The sequence below is a fragment of the Neovison vison genome, chromosome 14 (genome assembly GCF_020171115.1).
Source record: "Neovison vison isolate M4711 chromosome 14, ASM_NN_V1, whole genome shotgun sequence".
In the NCBI taxonomy this organism is placed as follows: Eukaryota; Metazoa; Chordata; class Mammalia; order Carnivora; family Mustelidae; genus Neogale; species Neogale vison.
The window spans coordinates 31,476,324-31,495,693 of record NC_058104.1 but is presented as its reverse complement, the minus strand read 5'-3'; the positions used below and the strand labels follow the sequence as shown (position 1 = coordinate 31,495,693).

The 19,370-nt window shown below is 46.9% G+C and overlaps 1 protein-coding gene across 1 annotated transcript; it reads left to right on the top strand.

Annotated features, from left to right (window-relative positions):
• The first annotated feature begins 320 nt into the window (after positions 1-320).
• On the top strand, positions 321-18,737 carry LOC122895472 (transport and Golgi organization protein 1 homolog). Its single transcript, XM_044232900.1, has 16 exons — positions 321-342; positions 2,785-2,916; positions 8,012-8,033; positions 8,817-8,896; positions 9,551-9,661; positions 10,147-10,210; positions 10,376-10,514; positions 12,758-12,859; positions 13,506-13,566; positions 13,675-13,710; positions 13,791-13,858; positions 13,982-14,076; positions 14,953-15,017; positions 17,488-17,641; positions 18,218-18,300; positions 18,489-18,737. The coding sequence occupies exons 5-16, from the start codon at positions 9,629-9,631 to the stop codon at positions 18,735-18,737; spliced, it is 1,149 nt and encodes a 382-aa protein (XP_044088835.1). The 5' UTR covers positions 321-342; positions 2,785-2,916; positions 8,012-8,033; positions 8,817-8,896; positions 9,551-9,628.
• The last annotated feature ends 633 nt before the right edge of the window (positions 18,738-19,370 follow it).

Sequence of the window (19,370 nt, the reverse complement as noted above, 5' to 3'; positions counted from 1 at the left end):
GCTTCAAGCCTGATTGTCGCCCTCGACCCTCAAGGACGACAAGAAGCCCCGGTTCAGATGTATCTTCTCTGTCTTTATTTCCGCAAGCCTACACACTTATATACGTTTACATGACCAATCAGTGAACAAGGTGACCAATAAGGGGCCAAACAATGGGGAGAGCCAATGAGAGTCCTGTTACTATCCTGATTAAATTTGAAACAGCCAATGACTATGTCCTCCTTTAGGCGATCTTCACCAGAACCTTCTTTGTTTACTTGCAGCATATTTTGCTGGCAGTGAGCCAAACGCCATCTTGTAATGGCGGGGATTTTCCCGGCTGGAGGCGGTCCCCAACACCTGGTAAATTCAGGGTCCATCTTCTGTATAGTTGGTTTTCCTATCAGCACATTGTTTATATTCGTCATGTTTGACAGCCCTGGGTATCTGAAGCTTTGGTGTTGGGACTAGAGTGTTAAAAAGTGAAAGGTCCTTTGTGCTCTGTGCTTCTGGGTTTGTTGACTTTCAGCAGCTTCTGAATCAGCCCTCTCCTTCTGGTCTTGGAGGCTGTCCCCAGGGACCATGTGTCCCTCCTGGTCCATGGAGACCTGAGAATCCCAGAAGACACTAAGGGACTGCATCCTGCTGGGATATATTCACAGGAACCATCACTAGGAGTGATGTGATCAGGGAGTGAATGAGTTGTTGTTCTTTCTTCGGCCAAGTTTGTGCAGAGTGTTGGTTTCCCCAAGATAAGAAGGTTCTGGATATCCTTAGGATTGTCCAAATATAAAGAAATAAGTGGTTCCCAGCATGAATATTTCACTCTATGATGAAAAAGTAAAACCTGTAACCCCAGGAGAGAGAAAGAGAGAGAGAGATAACAGTTATGGGACACCCCTGGAAATCAGTAGACTTCTTTAGATCTGCTTGTACCAGATTATGAAACAGGGGTCCGGAAGTGTCATTGTTCAAGAAGGACCCTTTCATTGAGGCAGACCTATCCCATGTGAAGATCTCTAGTCAAAATAGGCTTCATTCTGTTTCACTGGAGTCTTCAGAAGAGGGAATTTCTTGGTCGTCTTGATTTCAATTATTCCCTTCTACCTAGGCTGCATCTCATGGATCTGTTCACCTTTCTCATTCTACCCCATCTCTGAACTCTTGCCTAAATGAACTGCTCTTGCGTTTCCCACCTCCACCTGCTCATGGCCGCTGTCGAGAACCTAGTGTTTTTGGCCCCACTGGCTGTCATCTAGTGCAGATTCAGCTACTCGTATCAGCATCCAGACAGCTGCCAGATGTACTGAGTACCCACGACGGGGCGCGTTTTACATTCCTGACAAGATGGCCTCTGTCTCTTGTGCATTTGATACCCATGATCAACCATTGTCTGACAGCTACTGCTCTCTTTCAGACAGTGGATGTTCAAAGACCGTGTACGTTTCCCGCTAGCACACATTTCTCTGACCTCAGCTGTGTGGGCTGAAGGGGAAATTGTTACATATTTCAGGAGCTCCTTTCTAGAGAGGTGTGTGTCCACAAAATTCAAGCTTGGTGTGAACTAGTAAGAATTGCATTGTTAGTGTCTTTTAACCTGTAGTACTTCTAAATCTAGTTTTTGTAAAATGATGTGTTCCTTCCTTGGTGTTCATATCCAGGAATACTGTATTCTTTTAGAATTCCCGGGCACCTGGGTGGTTCAAGCAGTTAAGTGTCTGCCTTAGGCTTGGGTCAGGATCCTAGGGTCCTGGGATTGAGCCCTGGTTGGGCTCCCTGCTCAGCTGGCAGTCTGCTGCTCAGTCTCCCTCTGCCCTTCCCTCCTCTGTCTCTCAAAGAAATAAATACATTCTTTAATACTTTCTCTCTTTAAAGAGTTAAATTTTATAGCTTTTATTGCCCGATTTAATTACAATACTAAGCAATAGGAAAGGACTTCCTTTCATCGGCGTTTTGGAGATCCTAAATGTCACAGATAACCTTAGAGCACACATGATCACCTGATTATGCAAATCGTTATGTACTTCAGGAATCGGACATCTTGGACTGTGACTCATAAGCAATGTGAGCATTGAAAGAAAACATTAATGTTTTCAGAAACTAAGCAATAACTCTAATATAATTTTTACTGGAAAATAATTACATATCATATTAAAGAGCAGCCTCCCTTTTCTGTCACGAATGTCCTAATCTATAAACATCTGTCCATATAACATGCTCCTTTGCACCTCTAGTACATTATATTCATGCTTTCTCTCATTCTTCCATAAATTTTGGGTGTAGTTTTGGAAACGTACCAAAGGAGTTTATCCAGCTCCTTCATGGATGTGCAGTAGAAGTCACTGACTTCTTACCTATTCTAAGTTTACATTGACTTTTCTTGTGTATTTTATGTTGGCTTATCCATTCTCAAGTTCTGTTAGCCATAGAAACAAATTTGCAACGTCCTTGTAGGTAGAGTAAGATCTCTTAAGATTTGTCTATTAGATTTTGCCTACAGCTTCAGTGTGTTATAATGTATATGTGATGACAACATCTTTTCAAAGGATACTGTTTGTTGATATTGAACATAGGTAAGCAACAAGGAAACCATCACCGTGGTAAGATGATAAACACACGTATCACTCCCCAGAGTTTGCCCCAGCTCCTTGGTCATCCCTCTGTGCGCCTTCCCCTCCAGGAGGAGGTAGGTGAGAGGTATGCTTACCTCCTGGAGGCCGGTTGAGGGTTTGTAAAGTAGATTCTTTGTGACAGATACACAGTAAATGTCTTTGAGATTCCTCATTGTCTCAAATGGTATTTCAGCTTGTCCTTTCCTTGCCTGACCATTTCTGTGTTGGCCCTGATGTGATTGAAGTTCTGTGGAAGCTTCTCATTATAACTGCCTGCTTGGGAACCTGTGCCTTTCTCATTTACCTGTGGAGAACCATCCTCGCTGTAAGTATAGTAATGTACCTTGTGTACTTTCATTCATAAATAAGCAGAAAATTTTATAGTCACTGGATATTTTTATGTCCATTCAGTACTACAGATTTCCCTCTAATATGTCCATTTCGATGATCACCTAGATTGATGTAGTTTTAAATTTCTATTGAAGTGTCTTCTTGATCCATATGTTCTTTTTTTTTTTTTTTTTTAAGTTCAAGCATAATCGTCAAACAGTGTAATGTGAGTTTCAGGTGTACAACTTGACTCCACAATTCTGTACATTCCTCAGTGCTCGCCACAAGAAGTGGACTCTTCTTCCCCTTCCCCTCTTTCCCCCGTCCCTCCACCCACCTTCCCTCCCCACCTTGTCTTCTTTAGAAGTGTGCTGTTGAATCTCCGGTTTTGGGCCATTCTCCAGCTCTCTGTGTTCTCAATCTCTAGTTTGAGTCATCTGTGGTCTGCGAGCATTGTTTCCTGTAGTTTCGATTCCTTTGGTGGTTCTCATGTGTTGTATGGCCCCGACTATGGCCTCTCTCAGTGACTGTTCCACGTGAGCTTGAGAAGAGTGTCTATACCTCGTCGTTGAATCATGTATTCTGCCGAGGTCAGTGGATGCAGCGGATGGGTGATGCTCGCCAGTGCACCTGTGTTCTCATGTTATTTGTGTATCTCTGGGTCTGTCAATGACTGATAAGAGGGTTTTGAATTCTCCAGCTGTAGGAATGGATTCATCTGTTCCCACCAGCAATATTTTCCGTTTCTGCTTCATGTGCTCTGATACTCTGTTGTTGATGCATGCACATTAGAAATTGTTGTGTCCTTTTGGAGAAATGGACAATGGAGAAATGGAGACCCCTTCATCATTGAAATAATGCCCGTCGTTGTTCCTGATGGTTTTCCTTACTTACTCTGAGGTGTGTTTTGAAGGATCCTTTCACTGGCAAAAGGTTTCTAGTTCGATGTTTCTTTCAACAGTGTACACATTTCATCCTTCTTCATGGCATCTTTTCTGAAAAGAAGTGCGATGTCGTTCTTATCTGTCTTCCTCTGGAGTAAGGTGTTACTGCTCCCCTCTCCCCCTTCCCCTACCCACTCCCAGCCCCTGCTCCAGATTTGCAGAACTGTTTCTTTGTCTTTAATGATCTGTAGCTGAATATTCTATAACAGACATTATTGGTGCTTTTTGTTCATTGTGTGTGTGTGTTTGTATTTCTCCTGCTTTTTTTTTTAATGATTTAATTTATTTATTTGACAGGCAGAGATCACAAGCAGGCAGAGAGGCAGGCAGAGAGAGATGAGCAGAGAGCCCGATGTGGGGCTCAATCCCAGGACCCTGGGATAATGACCTGAGCCGAAGGCAGCGGCTTTAACCCACTGAGCCACCCAGGCGCCCTATTTCTCCTGCTTTTGATGTTTTATTTCCCCGGATCTTGATTTGGAAACTCCATTAATTTTAGAAAATCCTCTGTCATTATTGCTTCAAATATCTCTCTGTCCTCACTCCTATAGGAATAGGAATTCCTATTATGTGTGTGTTACACATTTTGCAGTGACCTACCAGTCTTGGATTTTCTGTGCTGTCTTTGTAATTTTTGTCATTGTGTTGCTTTTTTTATTATTAATAATTTTTTAAAATTTATTTGACAGAGAGAGATCACAAGTAGGCAGAGAGGCAGGAAGAGAGAGAGAGAGAGGAGGAAGCTGGCTCCCCGTCGAGGAGGGAGCCCAATGTGGGAGTTGATCCCAAGACCCTGAGATCATGACCTGAGCTAAAGGCAGAGACTCAACCCACTGAGCCACTCAGGCGCCCTTTCTGTTTCCTTTTTGGAAGTTTCTACTGGATATTCTTTCCTGTCAATGATTCTTTGCTCTGGTTTATTTTGAGCCTCTTCATGAAGCCAGCACAAGCACTCTTGATTTATTGGTGGTGTTGTCTAGAATCATGTTACAGTCTTAGAGTTTCATATCTATGCTTACATGTACCACCTCTTTTTCCTCTTGTGCACTTTTCCCTTAGATGGATTATCCTACATGGAAGGGACTTTAAAGCCCCAGCCGGCTAACCCATCCCTTCTGCCACAAGAAGTGTGATTCTCGTGCTTGCTCTCATGGTTTTTACCTGTAGCATGTCTTGTAGGGTTGTGTTGAAAGCAAGATACTGTGTCCTGGTAAAGGAACTGAGGTAGGTGGGTGTTAGGGTGAGGTTTTCTGCTCCTCTGACTCAGGGTTAGACTGAGGTATTCATCGGTGAGGCAGGGAGAGATGGCACTGGAGTCGAGTATTTCCCTCACCTTTGTGGCTTAGTCTCTGGGAAACCCTGAGTTAGACTCTGGTGACATGATTTCACTTGAGGGCTGATCTTTCTAAGAAGGAAGAACTCTCGAGTTTCTTTCTCCATGGGAATACTCCTCCCTCTCCCTGTCAATGGAGAAAACTTCCCTTCAAAGAGAAAAGAAAAATATTATGTATTCGGTGTAGCCATCTACCTTTACACTTCCCCTGCCTCTGGGGTTGGTGACAAGGGCCAGGGGAGCTCAGAGGTTCCTAATCAACATGTGAAATTAAAGGAATAACTATGGTTGTCTGATTGCCCTGCCCTGATGCACTCTCCCCACCAACATTATGATGACTGGTTTGTGATAGCATGGTGATATTCCAAGATCCTGGCAAGATGTGGGGGTTGGCCTCAGCCTCTCATCATCCCGTAAAACTGTTGAATGGGGAAATATGTTCATGGTGCAAAATGAGGTCTTGCCTAGATGTTATTGAGCTCTAATAAGACCAGTGTCACTCGAGTCTGAATTGCCTGGCTCCCCTTTTTGGAAACATCCGCTGTCTTTCTGTGGTGGCTTATGCTTCATCTGTCATCATGGGCCACTCTATTTTCTCATTCGATAGCTTTTACTTCTTTTTGATGACATTCCATTTCTCATAGTCTGGGAGACTTCATAGCACCTGATGTGCTCTAACTGTGTGTGAATTCAGTAAACAGCCAACTCTTTGGAAAGTTTCAGGAAATCTTTCTAGAGAAGGAAAGAGTCATATCTTTGACACAGCTTTTGCTCCCTTGCCTTCCTGACTCTCTGCCTTCTTTTTTCCTTTCTTCCAGGACTTTTTTTTTTAAGATTTTATTTATTTATTTGACAGACAGAGATCACAAGTAGGCAGAGAGGCAGGCAGAGAGAGAGAGGAGGAAGCAGGCTGCTGCTGAGCAGAGAGCCCGATGTGGGGCTTGATCCCAGGACTCTGGGATCATGACCCGAGCCGAAGGCAGAGGCCCCAACCCACTGAGCCAACCAGACACCCCCCAAGTTCCTTCCAGGACTTTACAATAGTCCCAGGTTCTATACTCCAGTGCAGATATTGTGTTGCAAAAAAGTTAAGGAAATATGCTAAGTGAAATAAGTCCAGTAGAGAAAGTCACTTATCATATGGTTTCACTAATTTGTGGAACATAAGGAATAGCATGGAGGATATTATGAGAATGGAGAAGTAAACGAGTTAGGGGGGCAGAATCAGAGGGGGAGATGAACCATGAGAGACTATGGACTCTGGGAAGCAAGCTGAGGGTTTTAGAGGGGAGGGGTGTGGGGAGATGGGTGAGCCAGGTGATGGGTGATCCAGGTGATGGGTTAGGAGGGTACGTGTTGCATGGAGCGCTGGGTGTTATACACAACTGCGAATCCTAGAACACTGCACCAAAAACTGATGAGAGAGACACAGGACCAGAGCATGGGGACACAGCTAGATCTCGGGATGTCGCAGCACAGGGGACCTTCCTAAAGGAAAGCTCGAGAAGCATTCACAAAGGAAAGGAATCAAAAAACAGCTGGCTGATTTGGAATCCTGGCTTAGCCGGAACCCATACCCCACTCCCCAGCCTTCAGAAAGAAATGGCCTAGAAACTGGAGATCCAGCCCACCATACTGCAGGTTTGGTTCATGAACCACAGAGCAAAGCTCAGGAAAGCCAAACAGCAATTAGCTGGAATAGAAATCAAGACCAGCTCTTCCAAGGGACCCACGGATGCCCCTCCGCGTTTCCCCATGGTGCCTACCAAGCTTCCCTGCTTTATACAGATCACCTTATACCTTGCTTCCAACGCAGCATAGGCTCCAGTCTGAAGTTTCTCCCAGACCATTGTGTTGGCCACAAAATAGTGCATTCTGGGCGCTGCCAAGACCCCAACATCTATTCCCTTTGTGCCATTTGGGAATCTCAAATTCTTCCCACATGTTTTACTGCTAATTCTCTTGGCTCTTCATCTCCACAAAGAACTTAATGAGCGAAGCCAGACTCAAAAGGTCACACATACTGTAATGATTTGCGTCGATTCCCATCTGGGAGATTCAAGAACCATGCAACATGGATGCATCCCAGAAACATGCCCCATGAAAGACAAAAAAGACACACAAACACCTGTAGGGTAGAATTGAGTGGAAAGAGGCACTCACCAAACTGACAGTGATGGGTATGTTCTGTGTTGTAATTAGCATGGCAGGAACCTGCACTAAATTCATCCAAGGACACAGAATAGCAAAACTCTATTACATACACCACAAAAAGCAACCATGGGGCAGGCTGAAGGATCAGCCGTGGTGGTTATCATTTTGTGATCTATAAATGTACCACATCAACACACTGTACACGTTATACTTGTAGCTCAGTAAAGCTGGAGACAATGTTTAAATTCCATCTCAGTAAATATATACAATGAAAAAAAACCTAACACAAACTGCATGGTTACTAACATTAAACAAAAGCTAGGGAAATGGTGAAATAATGAATAAGTTGTAAATATCTGCATGATCCCTTGTCAAAATTGAATAGGTTGAACACTGATGCAATAGAATGTGAATAGATTTGGGACTCAAAAGGAAGTTATACACACTTGTGCTCTTTATCAGAAATGGATTGTGAACTATGATGACTTAATCAAGAAATTCCAATGTTGTCTTCTTTTTTAATCCTGTGAATTCCTTCTGCTAAGCAAAGTGATTATTTTAATATCTTTGGATTAAAAATTTGGTATCTAGCTGAACTATAGATTTTTACTTGTAATATGTTCTGAAATCCAGCCCATCTCTGTTTCTTCCTCTCTTAGGTAAAGCCTCGACAACATGAAGGTAAGATTTTCAGCTTCGGCTTTCTTCGCCAAAAATTCTCGGTACCAGTGTATGATGTGGGTATAATCTGATGAGGGATAAATATGGTGACTCCTGATGTCTCACTGACTTGTTAAGTCTTGCAAATGGTTCTCTTCCCCATGGGGAGTCTAAGTGACAATGTGGAGGGAGTTGCCCTGTCTAAGAGACCAGGAGGAGGAACACCTCGTGGGACTAGGGAGAATACAAGGTGTCATTTTGCAGAGAGATGTTTAGGAGGCAAGTGATGATCACAGCCTGAGGTCTGGAGGGAGTACTTTGTCATGAGCTGGCTCTTGGCGAAATGTCAAGAGGAGAAAGCTCTCTGAGTCTAGCAAACAGGCTACACTTGGAGAAGAAGGCAGATCTTGCCTCACAGAGCACGTGTCATGGGAGAGGATCAAAGCATGGTTTTGAGTCGGAAGTGGAGGGAGCCTTTCCTGCCAAGGGAAAATGAATGGAATCGAATGTGTGCCAGCGGGGATAATGGATAGTGTCTGGGGCTCATGGATTGTGGTGATTCTGAGGTGCTGGCTGTTGATGGCCTGGGTGGCCGACAGGCGCTTTGGAAACGGTCGAATGCCGTTGTTCATCGCTGTGAGTTCTTGCTTTCTTCAGGCACAATGGGAATGCTAGCAAGTTAGTGACACCCACGTGTCAGAGAATGTGTCCCTGGTAGGATTATTCAATCCCACTGGGATTATTCAGTGTCGCTGGTTTTGCTAATTATCTTAAAATTCTTTTTTCTCCTTTCATTTCCTTTAGACCAAATAAAGAGTAATATTAATCAGGTGCAAAGGGAAATCAAGGAAATTGAAAAAACCATAGCCAGTTGGGAGGAGAAGGTATGTGTGCCCTTTCAAATATTTTTTGTGATTTCATTTTGGTTCCCTCCTCCTCGGCTAGTTCATTCTATTGATCTAGTTCATGGGATCCAGAGTGGTCCTTGAGTAAGAGAAGCTTCACAATGTAGAGCACTGCCTCTCTCTTCGAGAAAGGAGTTACACATTGTTAGATAGGATTCTCTAACATGATGCTATTTTGGGATTCTGATTCCTTTTTTCTATGCTTTACAGATCAGCAAAGCAAAGAACGAAGCGCAAAGGAAGAGACAGCCTAAGGTTTCCCTTTGCGAAATAAATAAATGGAAAGTAAGAATCCTTTCTTTGCCCGGATTGTGTTGTAACAGTGGAAATAAAAATAATAATTACTCTTATTATTATTATTTCTAAGATTGATGGATTTGAGAGAAGGAAAGAGTGAGGGGAGGGGGCTTGAAGGAGAGAGAGAGAGAATCCCAAGCAGACACCATGTTGAGTGTGTAGCCTGCTGCAGGGATCAATCCCATGACCCTGAGATCAGGACTTGAGGCCAGTGAAAGCAGGAGTCAGAAACTCCACACACTGGACCATCCAGGTGCCACCCAAGCGCCCCAAGGAATGAGTCCTTGTTCCTCATTCAATACATATATATATATATTTCCATATATTATCTTGAAGGAGAACATCAGAAAGGTGGAGGTCATCAATGAAAATTTGAAGGACACCCTTCGTCTTAAACAGGCTCTCTCAGAAGCTATGAACTCCAGAGATAACCAGACTGTGGATGTGGTAAGAGGTCGATGTTAGAATGCTGCTCCGGAGGCTTTTGACTCTGTGGGGGAGGTGAGTGCAGTGTACCTGTGAGCTGTTTACGCAGTAGAGAGTGGGCGTCTGGGCACTGCAGCTTCTACTGAACAGCGAGCTGCGATTTCACTTGGGACCACCACGATGAGGTTTGCCACTTCAAGGTCTAGGAAGTATGGTTTATTTCACAGTTGGGTAATCTTCACATCATTCAGAGCTGCCCTCCACATTATGTAGAAAATCCCACAAAATATGTGAGTGATGAAGGGCGATAGCAAGTCCAATTATATAGTAGAAGATTTCTTTTAGTATCTGTTCCACTGAGAAAGCCATTTGTGTGTTTTTTGAAATGAACCAGTTGTCTTACTTTCTCCTTATTCTATTTATGCCTCAAGGACTTTCTTTGTTGCCCTCTCTGATGCTGTCCTGCTAGGTGCCCTCATAGGTCTTTTCTTACATCTGTCTTAAAGGTCCAAGATGAATTGGATGATGAAGTGCTGAGAGCCGTCACATGCAAAAACCAAGAACTGAAAGGTATGTTGTTTAGGGGAAAGAAATCTCCATAGGGTGGCAATGAGTTTGCATCAGGCAGGGAAAGAATTCCTTCCTGCCTTCACGGTCTTGCCCTTCTCCTTCCCCATCAAAACCAAGTTCTCAGGTCATGGCACAAACACACAAAAGGAAACTCATCCTTTACAGAGAGCGAAAGGTTCCTGGAAGACCGGTATAATGCCCTGAGTTCTCAGAAAACAGCTAAAGAAGCGGAATTGAACCTGCTAAGGAAGAAAGTGGATATGATGGTGGAGTTCAGTGAACAACAAAAACGGACTGCAGAAGAGTAAACTCTTGCTGTGTTGTCATAAGTACCGTTGTATAAATTTATGTGGCGTCAAGTCTAGATAACTGTATTTGGAACTTCTGGAATTGGATCGTAGAGTACTTTTGCTAAATGCATTTTGTAGAATTGTGCCTGCCCTTTCTATTTTGATAGGTGTAGCCTGCATTTTCCTTTCTGTTCTAAGGAGTTGCGCCGGCAGATAGCAGCATTAATCACTTGGATGCTTGGATCCCCTCTGGGTCGGTCTACACTGTCCTTTCAGGTTCACTCTCCCCACGTGCTCTTACCGCTCCTGCATTAGGTACCATTCTTGTGCAGCATGAGACTTGGGCCCAGAATGTGGAGAGAAAATTGGAATCTCTTCCTGCAGAAACCAGGAAAGTTTCTTTGTGGAACGTGGGCTGGGGCTCCAGCAATACTGGGTCCCTTCATCTGGTGTACAACTGAGATCATTCGGTGCAGCCCAGTCACTAAGAAGGTCAGGGTATTTCCTGTCCAAGTGATTTTCTTTTTTTTCTTTCTTTCTTTTTTTTTTATTTTTTTTATTTTTAGAAAAGATTGTACATTTACCTATTTGACAGAGAGAGACACAGTGAGAGAGAGAACACAAGCAGGGGGAGTGGGAGAGGGAGAAGCAGGGAACTCCCCGCCGAACAGGGAGTCCAATGTGAGGCTCGATTCCAGGGCTCTGGGATCATGACCTGAATCAAATACTTTTAAGCAGATACTTAATGACCAGGCCACCCTTGTGCCCCTCCACATGTTTTTCTAGGTGGAACTCTCCCGGATCCCATCCAAAGCCTGCAGTTTTACTAAGTCTCATCTTTGCTGGCTGAACCGGAACTTTGCTTGTTGCATTCCTACCTGTCCCCAAAAGGTTGCTTGTTCTTTTACTTTGTATTCACTCGCCTGTTCCAGAATTCACTGATGTGTCCTGGGGAGCTTGGCTCCCACTGCCAGGCTGGCTTTCTCCTAGGCTTCCTCCTAGTCTTCCTCCTCCTCCATCTGGTTCTCATGTTTTTCATGTGCTCTTTCAAAATTAGGTGCACTCACAAGTTTGGTCTCTTGTCCAGTGTTTCCTTTTGTTTCTCAGGAGGAGATCAGGACGTTGGAGGCCCTCATTCCTGTTGAAAAGCAAAACTGTTCCCTGTCTTCCCTGGAGACTCAGCTTTGTGTTATCTCTTCCCTCTCCAGGGGTAGGGGCCGCTCTCTCTCACAGGCACCTGGGTTCTGTTCATTGCTAAGTTCTTCTTGGGGCCGGTCTAGTGTCCTCACCACCTTTCTCTCTTCAGCACCATATCCCTGGGCCACACATTGACTGCCGCTCCAGAAGCCATTTGCTGAAGGATCGTGGAGAGGCCAGAAGCAGATGCTCATGTCCTTCTCTTTCTCGAGGTTTTGTCTCAGCTTTTAAAGTCTTTTTTCTGCGCGTGATTCTTGACACGTGTCCTGTTGGAACCTTTGAATCAACACCATGAACGAGAGTCTGAGGCAGCCCAGCAAACCAACCTTGCTAACATCACCGTTTGCTGCCTTCACCATCCTTGAACTTGGTCTTGTATTCGAGAAGGTTAACACAATGGAGTTGACAGTTTTCCATCTGAAGTCTGTTCCCTGGACAAAACACCCTGAGTATGTGACAGTTCACATGGATTATTTAAGGACCTATTTTTGGCAGTACGGTTGGCCTTTTCCTACACCAGGATTTTTCAAGTGGGGGCAGGGGTTGTACATCTCAATCCTAGAGATGTGTGGGAGTGAGTTTCCATGCCAGTGACGCCCTATTCTGGAAGGTTCCTTTTGGGCTGACTGTGTTGCCCAACCTTGGTCTAAGGATCAGGGCTCCCCATGGAGGTGTGAGACTAATGATGGGCCACTGCTTCATCCTAATGGGTGTGGCTGGTCAGGCTTGGCTTTTCACTTTGAATTGAAATGAGCCTTCACCGTCTCAACCCAAAGACCAACCCTGAGAGGGCACAGAGTGCAATGTTATTTGGTGACATGGTGAATGAATTGAAGTAGGGAAGTATGAAGACAGTCCCGATTGGAGGGAACTTGGCAGCAGCCAGAGTTTGATTGTTCTTGAACCCTAAATGGGGCCTTCATTCATCTCCTGTTGTGTTTTCAGTCTGTGCTTTTAGTGGGGACGTTCCAACCTAGGCCATCAAGTGTGCTTGGGAGGATCAATGGCCGAAATTCAGGACCTTGTCTCCTGGACAATGTACATACCTTTCCCATCTTAGGAAGTTAGAAGAGACCATTAATGAACTGAATGCAACCAGGAATGAGCTGTCAGCTGCCAAAGAAAAGCTGAAGGTGACCGAAGATGAAATGGAGAAGTATAGGTAAGTCCAGACACTACCTACTACTGGCTCCTGAAATCCCTGTTCCCTTTGGATTTTCATCTTTGTACATTATTAGGACTCAGGTGATATACACAAAAATTCAGAGGATATATCCAGAGAGAATTAACAGCCACAGAAAGATGAGGAACAAAACAATTACATTACTAAACATGTCCTGATCCCCAGCGCTGGCGTGACTCTTTGGAAACTGGCTCCACACCAGTGTCCTTGGTTTCAGTTGTCCTAATCTTGAGGAGAGCAGTTTGCCTAGGATGAATCTTATGTATAAACGTTGTAGTGCCATCTGATGGTGATGGTCTTTGCAACACTGGGAACCATGGTGAGGATAGAAGTTCGAGGAGAATAGAGCTTCGTGACAAAAGACACTTGTCATGTGATAACTGAGGGAAGGATTGAAAATGGGTAAGGAAATTATTCAATTCTGAACCTGCAGGTGAAGCAAAACGATTAAGAAAGGCTGTAACAATAGCTTTGATCTTACTGTCCAGTTATAATCAGGTGAAAGTGGTCCTGTTTTGGGATACGTTGTATGAGGGGACTGATAGAGGAGGTTGGTCACTTGGGCAGATGATGGAAAATCACACCCCATGTTGGGTTTTGTCTGATGAAAACACTTGTCCCTCAGACAACAAGTGGAAGACATGCAGCACCAGCTGCCAGAGGCGGAGTTGACCTTCCAAAGCCAGGTAACCTGAGTTGTGCCCAACACACTGACCCCTTGGCGCCCCCTGCAGGTGACGGTAGTGGCCTTTAGAGCCCTGAACATGGGCTCTTGGTGTGCTGGCTTTTTTCAGATCGCAGTCCAGGAGAGGAATGCTGTGGCTAACTGGGTAAGTGTTTTCCTTTTCCTCGTCTTCTCTTGGGGCACAGTCTGGCACACCCGATGATGGGTGTGTTTTTTCTCCCACAGATGAGGGCTCGGGATTGGGAGAGGAGGATAGTGCAGCAGAGCAGGGAGAACGCCTACCTGAAACACAGGTGAGAGAGTTTGCCGTGCGTTTTTACGGTGTTCGGAGGGGTGACGGCTATGCTGTTTAGTGCCTAGGAGAGGACGTGGTGTTTTAATTCTTAAAAAATGTCCATTCTTTTTCTGTGTTCAAGATTGCGCATGATAGATGGGGAGATGCTGCCTGTGGGACCCACGCGTCGCGGACCGATGCCGGGAAGGCCTGAGTTCCAGAAGCCTCTGTGGCAAGGTAGGGAGCACGATGTGAAATGCAGCAGCCTGATTTCTGCTGTGAAACCACATGGTGCCTTTCCCATTCCTGGACACTTGCCCTTGTGACAGGTGGAGCTCACGTCCCTCCACACCTTCCCCCCGGCCACCCCCTACTGAAGAGCTGCGCCCGAGAATGTGGGAGCCGAGCTCCCTTCCCACCTTGACTCAGGAGTCAAACCTTGGGGGGAGGAAAGACTATTTGTCAAAAAGGGCATTTATTTGCCTGTTATGGAAGTTCCTATATTTTTGTTTTATTGGTAATCTATGGGACCATATTCATCAATGAGGTATTTTATTCCTCTCATGCTGTCGGTGTCATGCCATAGTTTTATTGCTCCATCTGCCTATGTTTTCTTGTTCGTGACTATACAACTGTCCGAGTCTGTTTCTTCTCTGAAATTTTTTCTTGTTGGTCAGTCACGCATGCTAGTCTCATCCGCAGGCTGGACAAACGAACCATCCTTTGTGGCCTGAGAAGAGAACGTGGGCCGTTCATGTTGGGGGTTTGTGGCTGTCACCCACCCAATGCTATTCTCACTTAGATGTTTAATCTATGAAGAAAAAGTGATTTGCCTGATGTGTGTTGAGCACCCCAATTTTAGTGTTGAGTTCCAGCCAGTTGTACCCTGACCTGTCCAAACGGGATGCATTACTTATGGAAACACTGGAACGGGGGTCCTGGATTGTCTCCCGCAAGGGTCAGGGGACTGGTGTCTCTCCTAGCAAAGGAGTCACTTGAGTCACGTGGGAAACCCTCTGATAAGGGACGCGAGTGTGGGAAAGAGTGCAAGATGGGAGAGGAAGGCATGGAGGGCATGCAAACCACAATAAACCTGTCCTTTGTCTGATCCAGCACCTAGACCGGTTCCCGGGATGAACAGCCGCACCGGCCCTCAAAAGGGCCCCGAGATGCCTACGGTAAGTGGTGTGGGCGTTTTGAGTTGTGTCCGTTTCTGAAATGTTTTGCAGTGTGGACAGCACCCTGTCCTGGCCTTGTGGTGTTGCGTGTGATCTGCGATCATCCCTTTCAGAGTGCACGCCGCTCACCCAGGAGCCTCCGGGCTGCTCTGTTAGAGATCCTCCATTTCGCGCTTCCTCCCAAAGCTACAGATGCTTAGAGACAGGTGGTGGTAGGATGCTCACCTCGTGTGTGTGTGTGTGTGTGTGTGCGTGAGTGTGTGTGCGTGTGTGTGCCCGCGCGCGCATCTGTGTACATAACTCGAGGAGGATGACGTCTCACTCCACAGTGAATTCAGGTAGTCCGGCTGGGTTTGTGGTTTTCCTTCCTGCTGGAGCAGGAGCATTTTTTGTTTTTGGGTCAGGAGACTAACCCGGGAGGAGGTCTGCAGAGGTGCTCACAGAGGGAAAAATGGGAAAAGTCACGACTTCCTCCTACTTGTGCCACGTGCTTTGGGCAGCCTGAGTGTTGGTGGAGAAGGTGAGTTGTGAGACCTCCTCTGCTTTCCAATTGTGCGCGCAAAGACGTGAGCTGGAATCCCTCCAGCTGACCCCTTGGTGAGATGATGGTGCCCGCCGCCAGGTGCAGGTGTGTCATAGAAAACGCCCCCTGGTGCATCAGCCCTGAAGAGGGAATCCCGGTGACCCCCCTCAGGGCCCACCCCTCACACGGGTTTCAGTTGTGCTCCCGTGAGCGGGTTCAGTTGGGATCTGGTGGCTGTGCCAGCTCATAGTGTCTCTCCCGACCCATCCTGGGAGCGTCACATGTGCTCTCCAGACACACCGGTTTGCATTTGGGGTTGGTGAATCGGCCCGTCCGTCGTTCTCAGCACCAAGGACTACGCATTTGCTCTGCGCCTGAGCTAAGGAGCGTGTTCTCAATGTACAGAAGGAGATGCTGTGCTTGCCATGATGGGGAAGTGTGGTCCTGGACGTCGATCCCGGCCTGTCCGGAATGGAGTTTTTTCCTTTGTGGATTATCCTTGGCGGCAGACTCCTTGTCTGTGTCGAGGTGCAGACCTATATTCACATGTGGTGACGGTAGATTTCCCCACGGCCTCTGTTCACCCCAGGCTGTAGGTGAGATGCAGGGGACGGGTAGCCGTTCTGGCACGGGTGCTACCGTCTTGCAACTTAGTGTTGGGGACCATGCGTGTGCGTGTGTGTGCACCCCTGCCTGCCCACAGTGCACCCCGGGGAAGTAACTGGGGGAGGTGGACCGCTCCCTCCCCAGTGAAGTCCTCTGGCTGGCCTGACTCCTTTTAGGTTACGTTCAGTGCAACTGTGTTGTGCTCATGCCGGGGCTCGATGGGTCCGGAAATCCTCACAAATGGAGCCTGGGGAAAACTCTCTCTGAATTTAATACTGTCTCCTTTGCAGTCTAGAACATTCTCAGGGTAAGTTTCACGAGTTATCCCTGTTTTACCTCTGCTGGAAAACCTGCTGTGCAGAATCCACCTACTCACACCCTTTCTACAAGTATTTTGAAGTATCAAAGCTCTCAGGCGCACTGTCGGAATCGCAACCCGCGCACACGTTCTAATGGGGGACGTCAGTGATGACCTGCATTGACCACTGCCTCCCAGCCCTTGAGCTGGGCTTCCAGGAGCAGGTTCTTTGGTCCTTACTTTCCTAAGAGCTTATTTCTGTTCTCATCATACGTGTGGAGTTTTCCATCGGGAAGCATATACATTTCTGTGAATTCTCTTATTTGGCCCTCCCATCTTCATTTCCCATTGGACAAAATGACTCTGGAACTCAGTCGGTTGAAATTTCCAAATGACTGTGTATTAAGACAGACACAGCTGCTGAGTGTAAAGAAGGCTTATTGGTATCATGTTCCTCGGAAGACGCTTTTCCAGGGTTCTGTCAGACCACAAGCCCCTAATTCCTCAAGGGTCTTTGTCCATGGCCAGAAACTGTAGAGAGTAGAGAACCCTTTGTCAGGAGGCGAGGCAGCGTGGGGAGAGTTGGGGACTCTCAAGTGAACGATTCCCCTCGAGTGGCTCAGAAACTTTGTGGAGAAAGGGCATTCAGTTTCGTCCCATTCCCTCTCTTCTGACCTAACCAGAATCTTCTCCGGGGACCGAGGAGGAAAGACGAAGTGTTGTCCTGGATGCCGATGCCCCCGTGTCTGGAATGTGCTGTTGTACTAGTTTGCAGTGACCCTTTTTCATCTTTAAGACACGAGTTCTTGCTGGTGAACGTGGGCAGACCTGGGCAGTGATGTTTGGTGACAGCCTATTCCTGTGACAGCCACTGCCCTCTCCCCTGTCTTTGAACTGGCACCAGCTGGGAGGGGCAGGTCAGGTTTGCAGCAGATGCTGCTCTCCGGAAGAAGTCGCATGCTGAGAGCTCTTTGCTTTGGTTTCTTCTCTTGGTGTTGCAACTTTTGTCTGTTTTACTAAAATGTTTTCTTGTCTTTCTGCAGGTCAGTACAGGTGTGGGAGTGTTTCCTCATTGCCCAGGTCCCCTCTGTATGCCCTACCACAGGGGGCAGAATATACCAGGCTTTCCTCCTCCTCCTCCAGCTCCACACTGGGGGACCTGGGGGCCTCGGCCCCATCGCGTTCCTCCACCACACGGTGAGATGATCTGAATTGATGTGTTCCATAAAGCACATTCACAGTTTAGCCACTTCCGTCGGTGAGAGGATGCAGAGGTGGTACCACAGGGCTTTTCAAAGCAAAGCTAAGCCCGAGTGAGGACATGGTCACATTCCTCCGCTTTGTGTGGACGTCCATCTCATGGACTGTCTGGGCCACCGCCCAGAACTGGGCAGCAGGTGTCTGCCATGGGGAAGAAAGGTGACATCTCGCAGAGGACAGACACAGAAGCATTGCCCAGCTGCACTGCGCAGACACGAGGTTTTGGGCTCAGGGCTGGATGAAGCACAACCTTCACATCACCCTCATGTGTGGAGGCCCCAGTTGTCCTGCGTTATAGATTAGTTCTGGAAACATCTGTTCCCAGGCAGAGTGGTCATACGTGTGAGGGTGAGGGACTGTTCCCTCCTTCATCCACAGGGGTCAGGGGAGTCCTGTGAGAAACAGGAAGGACCTTCCAGAGGGAGAGCATGGAATAGTCTGGGGCAGGGGGAGAGGGTTGGCTTGAATCTTACATGGTCATCGCCAGTCTGAATCCACCTCCATCTCTACTAGGGCTTCCTTTCCACTCCGAAGCCTGTGGAGCTCAAGGGGACAATAGCAGCCCTGTGCCCAAGAAGGTCCCAGTGGAGAACCAAGTAAGTACAGGTGTGTTTTCAGTTGTACCCTATTCTGGAGTCCTGTTCTTTTCTGGGCCTCGCAGTGTCCTGAGCTGTGTGTGTTGGGTATAACCTGGGGTCCGTGGGTGGTGTCCTTTCCTGTTCAAAGTGGCAAGTCTTCGTGCGGAGCTTATAGGCATCTCTGTTTCCGGATACTCACCTTGCAGTTGTGTCGGTGGAGCAAAGGCAGAGTTTGTGCTCAGGGCTTGGCATTCAAGGGGAAACCGGGCTGGGGGCCCTTTGAAGATGCTGAAGTTCCTCAGGACACACATGCGTGTGCCTGGCTCTTTGCACACACTGAGCAGTGGGCAGGTGCCATTGTTGGGAAGGAAGTGTCTCTGTCGCACAATGGCAGACGTCTGTCTCTTACCGTCGTGCATGTCCAGCATCCGCCTTTGTTGTTCTGGGAGGGATGAAACACCTCTCGCTTCATCTGCGGCATGTAGGGTTTGAGAAAAAGGGAAGACGGGAGTGAGACCTGGCGAAGGGTGGCTGCCCTCGCCTCATCAACCAGAGTCAGACTGTTCGTGGGGGAGTCAGTGTTGACCAGGAGCCACCGTAGCTGGAGCCCTGTCACCAGGCCTCTGTATCTATGTCACCACCCTGCCTGCAGCTGTGCACCTCCCCCGGGACGTCAGTCCTAGTGTCCTGCAGATTTGGATTTCTCAGCCCAAAGTCCAACTCTCAGTGGGGCCTTCTCAGGACCTCAGCTTTTTTTTTTAATCTGTGAAAGGGGGAGCATACTGGATTCTGAGGTCACTTGAGCAATAGGAGTTGAAGTCCATAAAGAACCTGCAGGGGCTCATGGGCAGCTCAGTCGGTGAAGCAGCAGAACCTTGATTCCTGCTTAGGTCATGATTTCGAGGTTCTGAGATTGAGCTGCAAGCCGGCCTTGGTGCTGAGTGTGGAGCTTCTTTGGGATTCTCTCTCTCCCTCACCTTCTCCCCTTTCCCACTTTGCTCACATGTTGCCCTTTCTCCCTTTAATCCTTTCCCTAAAGAAAGTAAAATGCATAATACATGGGCTCTGACCATTCACTGTTCTGTTTA

Excerpts from the sequence above, each read along its gene's own strand:
- LOC122895472 (XM_044232900.1), top strand. The coding sequence starts at position 9,629 with ATGAACTCCAGAGATAACCAGACTGTGGATGTG. Across the intron at positions 9,662-10,146 it reads ATAACCAGACTGTGGATGTG|GTCCAAGATGAATTGGATGA; the intron begins GTAAGAGGTCGA and ends TCTGTCTTAAAG. Across the intron at positions 10,211-10,375 it reads CAAAAACCAAGAACTGAAAG|AGAGCGAAAGGTTCCTGGAA; the intron begins GTATGTTGTTTA and ends CATCCTTTACAG.